The 13,063-nt window shown below is 40.8% G+C and overlaps 1 protein-coding gene across 1 annotated transcript; it reads right to left on the reverse strand.

Annotated features, from left to right (window-relative positions):
- Positions 1–533: 533 nt before the first annotated feature.
- Positions 534–1,772, reverse strand: LOC148789150 (uncharacterized). The gene has a single exon (XM_088877886.1). The coding sequence runs from the start codon at positions 1,770–1,772 to the stop codon at positions 534–536; it is 1,239 nt and encodes a 412-aa protein (XP_088734012.1).
- Between the last annotated feature and the right edge of the window lie 11,291 nt (positions 1,773–13,063).

Raw genomic sequence — 13,063 nt, forward strand, 5'->3', positions numbered from 1 at the left:
AGGGAAGCGCCTAAAGAGGGACTCTGTTGTACTATACTTTCTTTTCTTTAATGAAAATTACACTTACCCAAAAAGTTCCTGAGCTAGCATGATATTGTCTCCGATACTTCTGCCAGGAACGAATGCTGCTTGGCATGGGCTAATGACTTTTTCCAATACCACACTCAGTCTTTTGACAATAAGTTTGGCAATAATCTTGTAGAGGACATTGCAGCAAGAAATAGGTCGAAAATCACCAACGGACATAGGAGAATGTACCTTCGGGATAAGTGCCAATATTGTGGTATTGATTTGTTTCAAGAGCCTCCCGGTAGTGAAGAAATCTAACACTGCCCTCGTAACCTCGCCTCCCACAATCGGCCAGGCAGCTTTGAAGAAGCTTGACGAGTACCCATCAGGACCCGATACCTTATCCTCTGCAATATCGAACACTGCCTCTTTGACATCCGAGGGGGTGAATGGTGATAAAAGAGAATTGGTTTCATCCTCAGTCACCAGATGTCTAGCCCACGGTCTGAGGAACCGAATATCAATCATGTCCCATCGTCTTTGTCCTCCCAAAAGGATACGATAATAAGATACAAATTCATTGATAACAGCCTCCTGCTCCATGTGAGTGATCTCGTGCTCATCATTAATTTGCAAAATTCTCCTTGTTGCCCGTCTCTGTGCAATCTTGCGAAAAAACACCCTAGAGCATTGATCACATCTTTCATCCACTCCATTTTTGCTCTCTGATGTAACATGGTTTGTTCGAGCTTCGCTGCTTTGGCCAAAACCATCCGACAACAGTGCTCCAAGAATAAGAATACTTCCTCCTGCCTGTTTGCACTAACCAGGTTTTGTGCCGCCTCAAGAAATCCCTTTGCCAACTGTACATTGTGCGATAAATCTCCCTTATTTCTCCTTTGTTCCCGGAAGATTGGTTTCAATGCTTTAAGTTTCCGAGCTATCGCATACATCGGTACACCAACTACATCATGTTTCCAAACATTCTGTACACTGGGAATAAATTTTGGTGAGAGGGTAAGATAGTTGTCAAAACGGAACATACCTCCCAACTGTTGCTGTCTATCCCCACATAACACTAGTGGTGAATGATCCGAGGTACGTGGGGTGAGGCTGAAATATGCGGATGTGGGGAATCGGGCAATCCATGTATCATTAATGAGCATCCTATCAAGTCGCTTCCATAGATTACGTGGACTTGCACTACATTTGTGCCACGTGTACCATTCTCCTTGCATGGGTAGAGGTAACAATCCGGAATTCTGGATACAATAATTGAATTCCTCCATTGCAGGCCGTATGTCACCAGAAGCTCCACAGACTTCACTGAGATCACGTACTGCATTAAAATCACCTCCGACTAGCCACGGAGTATCCACGCACTGGATGGCAATTGTACTAAGTGAATCCCAAAGTGAGCGTCTGTCCGCTAGCTCTGTAGCCCCATAAATGACAGTAATATCAACTGATTCCTGAAGAGCTCGGATAGTGACATGACTGTGTAAAAATTGTGTACTCAACTCAATCACAGTAACATCAAGAAAATTATCATCCCAACCAATCCAGATACGATTACCCGTCAACGCATAATTCATAAACCATTTCCAATGAGGTAATAAAAAAGACTGAATATGAGAAGCATTATTAACTCGTACTCGAGTTTCAAGGAGACCAATGAAATTTGACCTGAACTCAGCCACAAGATCCTTTACTGCAAGCTGATGGTCCCTCTTGTTCAGGCCACGCACATTCCAAATTGCCATATTCAACATAGATCACCATACTTGGGGCTGCTTGCTTTAGGACCCCTATTAACGTCATCTGCATCTTCAAGCATTTGTAAGTTTATTTTCCTTTTATTATGCTTAGAAAATTTACAATGCAAATCACCTTGTTGTACTGTATTACTATACTTAATGAAAATTACATTTACCCAAAAAAAAATTTACAGCGCAAATGCTTGGGTCTAGATCTACGTTTGGGTCAAGTTTCGTCGAATTCTGAGAAAACGTTCAAAATTTAGCTATTTTGCATGGTTTTATTAAAGAAAGTTTGTTTCTCTTTTATACAAACTTGTAGTTAGTATTACGCTTAGCAAATTTACCACACAAATTCTTGGGTCTAGACCTACGTTTGGGTCAAGTTTTGTCGAATTCTGAGAACTCTCAAAATTTAGCTCTTTTGCACTTTTTTATTAAAGCAAGTTTATTTTCCTTTTATACTAACATGTTGTTATTATTACGCTTAGCAAATTTACTACAAAAATGGTTGGGTCTAGACCAATGTTTGGGTCAAGTTTCGTCGAATTCTGAGAACGTTCAAAATTTAGCTGTTTTGTACGATTTTAATAAAGCAAGTTTATTTTCCTTTTATATTAACTTGTAGATATTATTACGCTTAGCAAATTTACCACACAAATTCTTGGGTCTAGACCAATGTTTGGGACAAGTTTCGTCGAATTCTGAGAACGTTCAAAATTTAGCTATTTTGCACGGTTTTATTAAAGCAAGTTTGTTTCTCTTTTATACAAACTTGAAGTTATTATTACGCTTAGCAAATTTACAACACAAATGCTTGGGTCTAGATCTACGTTTGGGTCAAGTTTATTCGAATTCTAATAACGTTCAAAATTTAGCTGTTTTGCACGGTATTATTAAAGTAAGTTTGTTTCCCTTTTGTACTAACTTGTAGTTGTTATTATGCTTAGAAAATTTACCACACAAATGCTTGGATCTAGACTTACGTTTGGATCAAGTTTCGACGAATTCTGAGAACGCTCAAAATTTAGCTGTTTTGCACGGTTTTATTAAAGCAACTTTGTTTTCCTTTTATACTAACTTGTCGTTATTATTACGCTTAGAAAATTTATAACACAAATGCTTGGGTCTAGATCTACGTTTGGGTCAAGTTTCGTCGAATTTTGAGAATGTTCAAAATTTAGCTGTTTTGCACGGTTTTATTAAAGCAAGTTTGTTTCTCTTTTATACTAATTATTAGTTATTATTACGCATTGCAAATTTACCACACAAATTCTTGGTTGTAGACCTACGGTTGGGTCAAATTTCGTTGAATTTTGAGAACGCTCAAAATTTAGTTGTTCTACAGTGTTTTAATAAAGCAAGTTTGTATCACTTTTATACTAACTTGTAGTTATTATTATGCTTAGCAAATTTACCATATAAATGGTTGGGTCTAGACCAACGTTTGCGACAAGTTTCGTCGAATTTTGAGAACGTTTAAAATTTAGCTGTTTTGCAAGGTTTTATTAAAGCAAGTTTGTTTCCCTTTTATATTAACTTGTAGGTATTATTATGCTTAGCAAATTTACCACACAAATTCTTGGGTCTAGACCTACGGTTGGGTCAAGTTACGTCGAATTCTGAGAACACTCAAAATTGAGCTATTTTGCATTGTTTTATTAAAGCAAGTTTATTTCCCTTTTACACTAACTTGTAGTTATCATTACGCTTAGCAAATTTAGCACAGAAATGCTTTGGTCTAGACCAACATTTGGGTCAAGTTTCATCGAATTCTGAGAACGTTAAAAATTTAGCTGTTTTGCACGGTTTATTAAAGCAAGTTTATTTTCCTTTTATACTAACTTTTAGTCATTATTACGCATAGCAAATTTACAACACAAATGCTTGGGTCTAGACCAACGTTTGGGAGAAGTTTCGTCGAATTATGAAAACGTTCAAAATTTAGCTGTTTTGCACGGTTTTATTAAAGCAAATTTGTTTGCCTTTTAATAATTATAAATTATATACATTATGAACGTTAAAAAATAGTTAACTTTTGAACGTACACTGAATTCAATGAAACTTGACCCAATCGTTGCTTTAGACCTAAGCATTTGTATTGCAAATTTGATAAGCGTAATAATAACTACAAGTTAGTATAAAAGAGAAACAAACTTGCTTTAATAATCGGGTGTGGATAGCATGGGATGATAATTTTATTGATGTTAATGTGGTTGAATGTGGAACGCAATTTATCTATTGTCTTGTTAATATTCATGCAATTCATGAGTCAGTCGTTGTTACTGTCGCTTATGGAGCTACTGAGGTGGTTGATAGGAGAGAGTTATGGAATGCCCTGGAAAATTTAGCTATAGAGTGTGCTGATATCCCGTGGTTGATTGGAGGGGATTTTAATGCAGTTCGCGACCTCAGCGAAGTATGTGGCACATCAGGGGATATCCGAATAGCTATGGAAGATTTTAATGCTGCCATTCAGAATACAAGATTACTACCACTACCTATGCAGAGAGAGTGGTACACATGGCACAACCACAGTGCGACACCACGGAAACTCTGGAAAAGACTGGACCGCATGTTGATAAATGATAGATGGATGGCACGGTTCCCTAACACATTCTACTCGGTCCTTACACCACGCACTTCAGACCACTCACCGATGGTACTAAATGGGGACCGGCAGCAGCAATATGGCGGTATGTTCCCATTTGATAACTACCTCGCTCGTTCACCTGAGTTTATTCCTAGTGTGCAGAATATATGGCAACATAACATTATTGGTACGCCTATGTATGCTGTGACACGCAAGCTCAAAGCATTGAAACCAATCTTCCGAGAGCAAAGGAGGAATAAGGGGATCTATCGCACAATGTCCAAATGGCGAAAGGGTTTCTTGAAGCAGCACAATTACTTGCTAGCTCAAGAAAGAGAGATGAACTATACATACAACTAGAACACTGTTGTCGACTCGTACTGGCCAAAGCAACAAAATTGGAGCAGATTATGTTAAATCAACGAGCGAAGATGCAGTGGATGAAGGGAGGTGATCAGTGCTCCCGAGTGTTCTTTCGGAAGATTGCCCAACGAAGATCATCAAGGAGGATCTTCCAGATCAACGATGACTAGGGATCCACTCGCACTGATCCAGAAGAAGTTATTAATGAGTTTGTCACATACTACCAAAACCTGCTAGGAGGAGATAGACGAAGAGCAAGTATTGACATTTGGTTTCTCAGACCGTGGGCTAGGCACATTCTGAGTAATCTACCGCTTTACTATTACCGTTCACACCAGCAGATGCCAAACAGGCGGTTTTTGACATTGCTGAGGACAAGGCCCCAGGCCCGAACAGATACTCATCGGGCTTCTTCAAAGCAGCATGGCCTATAGTTGGACAAGAGGTGACTTCGGCAGTACTGGACTTCTTTAGTACAGGCCGACTTCTAAAGGAGATAAATACTACACTTTTGGCGCTCATACCAAAAGTACATTCCCCTATGACGGTTAGTGATTTTCGGCCTATAGAATGCTGTAATGTACTTTATAAGATCATTGCAAAGCTCATTGTCCAAAGGTTGAGTGTGATAATGGACAAACTGATCAGCCCATGCCAAGCGGCATTTGTATTGGGACGCAGCATTGGAGATAACATCATGCTAGCACGGGAACTATTTACGGGATACAACCAGACTCGTCTACCTCCTAGATGTGCTCTGAAAGTTGACATCCGGAAGGCATATGACACAGTTGATTGGGATTTCTTGATATTAGTCATGGAGATGTTTGGGTTCCCTAAAACTTTCGTGAAGTGGATTGAAGAGTGTGTGACAACACCTTCATTCTCTGTAGGGCTAAATTGGAAGCCCCATAGATTCTTTCGAGGAGCCAGAGGACTTCGGCAAGGTGACCCTTTATCACCCTACCTATTTGTGCTTGTGATGGAAGTCCTACACTTGGGCTTCCTACAGTTGATTGATCAAGAGGAGATATTTTCCTATCATTGCAAATGCGAGGCAGCCAGGATCTTTCAGTTGGGGTGTGCGGATGATGTGATATTATTTTGCCGTGCTAATATGGACTCTCTAAGAATTTTCAAAGCAGGTCTGGATCATTTTGCCGAATGGTCGGGTCTCAGACTGAACGTGCAGAAAAGCCACCTGATTATCTCACGTTCAGCGCAAGCATTGCGTGAGGAGATGTTGGCGCTACTCGGATTTCAGGAAGGGGTTCTTCCAATGAGGTATATGGGGTTACCACTTATATGGTCTCGACTAACTATTGCAGATTGCCGTCCACTATTACTGAAGATTGACAAACGGATTGCTGGATGGGAAGGTACCACTCTATCTTATGCTGGTAGAGTACAAATTATTAAATCTGTACTTATAGCACTGAGTCTTCATTGGGCATTGGCATTTATATTACCGAAGAAAGTTATTAGTGAAATTGAGAAAAGATTGCGAGCTTTCTTGTGGAAGGGAACGACGAATAGTGGTTATGCCAAGGTTGCGTGGAAAGATATATGCCGACCAAAGGAAGAGGGAGGACTTGGGTTTAAGGACATCAGTACCTTGAACCGTAAATTGATGACAAAAAAACTATGTGATGTCATTAGATGCGACAGGACATCGATCTGGGTTGAATGGCTGTACTAGGGACGCCTACAACACACCTCTATATGGACGATCACGGACCAAGGCGGCTCATGGGGATGGAGGAAAATCCTCCGATTACGGATGTTTCTCCGAACTATGGTGGACTACCGGATTGGAGATGGGAGGAATTTCTTCTTGTGGTAGGATCCGTGGCACCACCTTGGCCCTCTTTGTGACTCTTTCCCACGAGGACCAAGGCTACTTGGACTAGATGAATCATCCAGACTCAGCATGGTGATTCATGAAGGAGTATGGCAGTGACCGCTTATCACGGATCTAGAGTGTTTGGAGATCACACATGCACTACCCACTATTTTTGGAGGGGAAGACCGTATAATTTGGAGATTTGAAAATGGTCGACCATCAACACAGGCTATTTACGAGTTATTCGACCCACCAGGACCGAAAGTAGGCTGGTCTTCACTACTTTCGGGATCACTTAAAATCCCACGTCACATATTTATTCTATGGCTTGCCATCCAAGGCAAGTTGGCTACGACAGATAAACCATGGCTTGCTCACCTTGGCCCATGTATCCTATGCAATGAAGGAATGACAGAGACACATGCACATTTATTCTTCTAATGCAGATTTAGTCGAAGATGTCTCACAGAAATTCGAAGAGCAATACGGTTCTTGTGGCCCAATAGAGAGTGGAAAGATGACACTACATGGGCTTCACGGAGATGGAGGGGTAAACACATCATCAACATGTCTTATAGAGCACTACTTGTATCATGTGTATACCACATTTGGAAGGAAAGAAACCTGAGACGATTTGATCACACCGAGAGGACGCCTACCACCATAGCATTACTGATCATTGAGGACATTAGATAGCGAATCCATAGCATCACACTAACTAGATCAGTCAGCAAACGTGCTTTATATCGATTATGGCGAATCCCTTGGCCTGTCTAGGGATAAACCATTTGGGTACCACATTGTTGTACTGTACCATTTTTACTTAATGAAACTTTTACCAAAAAAAATACCGTGCAAAACAGCTAACTTTTGAACGTTCTCAGGATTCGACGAAACTTGACCCAGTCGTAGGTCTAGACCCAAGAATATGTGTGGTAAATTTTCTAAGCGTAATAATACCTACAAGTTAGTATAAAAGAGAAACAAACTTGCTTTAATAAAACCGTGCAAAACAGCTAAATTTTGAGTGTTCTTAATTCGACGAAACCTGTCCCAAATGTTGGTCTAGACCCAAGCATTTGTATGGTAAATTTGCTAAGCGTAATAATAACTATAAGTTAGTGTAAAAGGGAAACAAACTTGTTTTAATAAAACCGTGCAAAACATCTAACATTTGAACGTTCTCAGAATTCGACGAAACTTGACCCAATCCCAGGTCTAGACCCAAGCATTTTTATTGGAAATTTGCTAAGCATAATAATACTACAAGTTAGTATAAAAGGGAAACAAACTTGCTTTAATAAAATCGTGTAAAACAGCTAAATTTTGAACGTTCTCAAAATTCGACGAAACTTGACCCAAACGTTGGTCTAGACCAAAGCATTTGTGTTGTAAATTTGCCAAGCGTAATAATAACTACAAGTTAGTATAAAAAGGAAAAAAACTTGTTTCAATAAAACCGTGCAAAACAACTAACTTTTAAACGTTCTCAGAATTCGACGAAACTTGACCCAATCGTAGATTTAGACCCTAGAATATCTGTGGTAAATTTTCTAAGCGTAATAATACCTACAAGTTAGTATAAAAGGAAAACAAACGGACTTTGAATGTTTGGAGATCACACATAACCTACCGCTTATATTTGGAGGTGAGGATAGGGTGGTGTGGAGATGTGACGAAGGGCAACCTACTACTCAGGCCCTCTACCGATTATTTGATCACTCTAAGCCGAAAGTAGGATGGTCTTCACTACTTTCGGGCTCCTTGAAGATTCCTCGTCATTCGTTCATCTTATGGCTCGCAATCCTTGGCAAACTACCTACCATGGACAAATCATGGCTATCTCACCTGGGGGTGTGCATATTGTGCGATGAGGGAGCTATGGAATCTCATCCACATTTATTCTTCAGATGTGCGATGAGGGAGCTATGGAATCTCATCCACATTTATTCTTCAGATGCAGATTTAGTCGTTAGTGCCTTTATGAGATCGCAGAAGGATTCGCTTTCACTGGCCCAATGGAGATTGGGCAACAGATATTGAATGGGCGACACGAAAATGGAGAGGTAAGCACATTATTAATAGCGCTTACCGTACACTACTTGCATCGTGTGTCTACCACATATGGAGGGAGAGGAACTTGAGGAGATTTGAACATACTGAATGGACACCGGCCACTTTGAGTATCCTAATCATCGATGACGTCAGGCAGAGGATTCTTAGCGTTGATTTAGCATCGTCAGTCAGTACACGAGCATTGTATAGATTATGGCGTATCCCTTGGGTAGAGGGAGAAACCATTTGATGATCACATGTTGTACTGTACCATTACTCTTTATTAATGAAATTTACATTTACCAAAAAAAAAAAAAAAGTTTTGTCAAATTCTAAGAACGTTCAAAATTTAGTTGTTTTGCACGGTTTTATTAAAGCAAATTTTTTTCCCTTTTAAACTAACTTGTAGTTATTATTACGCTTAGCAAATGTATAACACAAATGCTTGGGGGTAGATCTACGTTTGGGTCAAGTTTCGTCGAATTCTGAGAATGTTCAAAATTTAGCCGTTTTGCACGGTTTTATTAAAGCAAGTTTGTTTCCCTTTTATACTAACTTGTAGTTATTATTACGCTTAGGAAATTTAACACACAAATTCTTGGGTCTAGACCTACATTTTGGTCAAGTTTCGTCGAATTCTGAGAATACTCAAAATTTAGCTGTTTTGCACGGTTTTATTAAAACAAGTTTGTTTGCCTTTTATACTAACTTGTAGTTATTATTATGCTTAGTAAATTTACAACACAAATGCTTAGGTTTAGACCAATGTTTGGGTCAAGTTTCGTCGAATTTCGAGAACGTTCAAAATTTAGCTGTTTTGCACGGTTTTATTAAAGCAAGTTTGTTTCCCATTTATACTAACTTGTACTTATTTTTTTGGGTAAAGATAAGTTTCATTAAGTAAAATAGTACAGTACAACAGTCCATTGTGTTATCCCTCGACAGGCCAAGGGATACACCATAGTCTATAAAGGGCACATGGCTAATGGAACTGGAGAGATTAATACTCAAAATCCTCTATCTAATGTCGTCGACAAAAAAGGAAGCCAATACGTTTTCGGGGTGCTCAATCTGTTGGAATTGTCTCGAGTTTCTTTCTCGCCATATATGGTAAACAAATGCTCCAAGTAATGCTCAATATGCTATATTGATAGTATGCTTGCCTCTCCATTTCTTCGTTGCCCATTCCACATCCCTCACCCAATCTCTGTTGGGCCAAGCGAATCGAGTAATTTTCTGTATGGCTGCAAGGCATCGTCTACTGAAACGGCATCGGAAGAACAAGTGGGAATATGTCTCGTCTGCGTCCTGATCACAAAGAATACATCCTCCAAGGTGTGTGAGCCATGGTTTGTCTGTCGTCGGTAATTTTTCCTAGATAGCCATCCATAAGATAAATGAATGCCTTGGTATCTTCAACGAACCCGAAAGTAGTGAAGTCCAGCCTACTTTGGGTCCAGGTGGGCGAATAAGTTTGTATATAGCTTGGGCGGTTGGTCGCCCTTCCGGGAATCGCCAAATGATTCTATCCTCTCCACCATGAATCGGGGGTAATGCATAGGTAATTTGAAGGCATTCCAAATCCGTGATGAGGGGCCAGTGCCATTGGCCCTCATCCAAAACCACATGGAGTTTGGTAGATTCATCAAGTCCAAGTAAACTCGGTCCTCGTGGAAATCTACTAATCAGGGGTCCAAGGTGATGCCATGGATCCTTCCAAAGATAGAAGGTCCTTCCATCTCCAATATGCAGCTCCACCATTGGTTGGATAAGGCTGTGTAGTTGCATTAGTTTTCTCCAACTCCACGATCCTCCCTTCTCATCGACTGCCCAAATGGATTTATTTCGAAGTCGTCCAAGCTGCAACCATTCAACCCATATAGATGTTCGGTCACATCTAACGACATCACACAATTTTTTTGTCATTAGGGCTCGGTTGAGTATCTCAATATCTTTAATACCTTGGCCCCCTTCCACCACCGGTTTGCAAACATCTTTCCACGCGACTTTTGCATATCCTGTATCTGAAGTGCCTTTCCAGAGGAATGTTCGAAGGCGTTTCTCCACTTCCTTAATAATTGCCTTCGGTAATACGAATGCAGAAGCCCAATACAAGCTTAATGCTAAAATTACAGATTTTATGATTTGTACCCGACCAGCATATGATATTGACATTCCCTCCCATCCAGCAATACGAGCATCAATTTTAGATAAAAGTGGCTGACAATCAGAGATAGATAATCTAGATGAGATTAGAGGAAGGGCCAAGTACCTTATTGGGAGTCCAAGATCGATAGCAACTGTTCTTTCCTTTCTAGTGCAGATCGGGAGATAATTAGGTGACTCTTTTGAATATTAAGTCGGAGGCCCGACCATTCCGCAAACTGGTCCAGTCCCACCTTTAGGACTCTAACAGAGCCCGTGTCAGCTCTATAGAAGAGGAGGAGATCATCCGCAAATCCCAACTGGAATATTCTCGCTGGCTCACACTTCCAATGATACGTGAATTGCATATCTTGCTCAATTAATTGCGAAAGTCCCAAATTCAATACTTCCATAACAAGCACAAACAAGTAGGGAGATAAAGGGTCTCCCTGTCAAAGTCCCCTCGCTCCAGCAAAGAACCCATGGGGATTTCCGTTTAAGCAAATCGAAAATGAGGTCGTCGTAATACACTCCTCAACCACCTGGTGAATGTTGATGGAAACCCGAAAAGTTGCAAAGTCGCTTCAAGTCCCACTCAACTGTGTCATAGGCCTTTCTAATATCCACCTTTAATGCGCATCTTGGGGGCAGTCGCGCCTGATTGTAGCCCGTAAACAGTTCCTGGGCTAGCATAATGTTGTCACCTATGCTTCGTCCCGGTATGAATGCTGCCTGACTAGGACTGATTAACTTGTCCAAAACCACTCTCAACCGTTGGACAAGTAATTTAGCTATGATCTTATATAAAACATTGCAGCATGAGATGGGTCTAAAGTCACTTACAGACATAGGAGAATCAAAGCCAAAAGTGTGGAGTTGACTTGCTTAAGTAATTTTCCGGTAGTGAAGAAATCTAGTACCGCCTTTGTAATCTCCGTCACCACTACTGGCCAAGCTGCCTTATAGAATCCTGATGAGAAACCATCAGGGCCCGGAGCCTTGTCCTCAGCAATGTCAAACACTGCTATCTTCACTTCCTCCGGTGAGAATGGTGAAAGTAGGTGGCTAGCCTCCTCATCAGATAGTATATGCCTCGCCCAAGGTCTGAGATAGTTAATATCTACGAATGCTCGACATCTGTTACCTCCTAAGAGGTTCTGATAATAAGATACAAATTCATGCACAACTTCCCCTGGATCCGTGTGTGTGGTACCATGTTCATCATTAATCTGCAAGAATCCTCCTCATCGCCCGTCTCTGAGCAATCTTGCGAAAAAAAACCCTGGAGCATTGATCACCTCCCTTCATCCACTGCATCTTGGCTCTTTGTTGTAGCATAATTTGTTCAATTTTGATCGCTTTTGCATACACAATCCGCAACAATGTTCCAGGTAAAGGAGGAGCTCATTTTGTCTATTCGAGCTCACCAATGCTTGCGTCTCTTCAAGATATCCCTTCGCCAATTGGACATTGCGGGTTAAGTCCCCCTTATTCCTCCTCTGCTGTCTGAAGACCGGTTTCAGGGCCTTGAGTTTACGTGTCACCGCATTTCCAGAAAACCCTAAAAATGGCGTCTGAGTTTCAGATCGCGTTTTCGCCCCCAAAACTCGTTCAGTCACCAATAGATCCTTACTGTTTACCCCCAAATCACTTTCAGACGTCTGCGTCTTCTCCAGCACCGGTGAAATTTCAAATTTTCCAGTCAAAAACCCAAGATCCGACGCTGCAATTTTTTCACCGGAAAAACGATTTTTTCCGTCACCGCCCTTCTCAAACGGCCAACCAGTTTCCTTTCATCCCCCTCGGCCGGCGAATCATCTTCCTCCACCTCGCCGGCGATTTGCATGGAAGAGACGTTAGTGTGTGTCTTTCATGGTGTAGTGGTGTGTGTAGTAGAGAGAGAATTTTTAGTGAGAGAATTTTTGTATTCCATTTTTTCTTTTTAACTTGTACTTATTATCAATGATGATAATGGGTGACCAATGCTCTTGGATTTTCTTTTGTAAAATTGCTCAGAGAAGGGTGGCAAGGAGGATACTGCAGATAAATGATGATAATGGGACCATCCATACTGAACCAGAAGATATTATCAATGTATTTGTCCGTTACTATCAGAACCTCTTGGGCGGTAACAGACGACAGATAACGTTGGATATTGGCTTTCTCAGACCGTGGGCAAGATATGTTCTCTCTAATGAGGAGGCTGGCCATCTTATATCGGCGTTTACACGGATGATGTGAAGCAAGCAGTATTTGACATTGCAGAGGACAAGGCCCCGGTACCTGATGGATATTCAT

Source organism: Sesamum indicum, linkage group LG2 (genome assembly GCF_026168435.1).
Source record: "Sesamum indicum cultivar Baizhima isolate 11 linkage group LG2, ASM2616843v1, whole genome shotgun sequence".
Classification (NCBI taxonomy): Eukaryota; Viridiplantae; Streptophyta; class Magnoliopsida; order Lamiales; family Pedaliaceae; genus Sesamum; species Sesamum indicum.

Coding starts and splice junctions, on each gene's coding strand:
- LOC148789150 (XM_088877886.1), bottom strand. CDS start 1,772: ATGGCAATTTGGAATGTGCGTGGCCTGAACAAGAGGGACCATCAGCTT.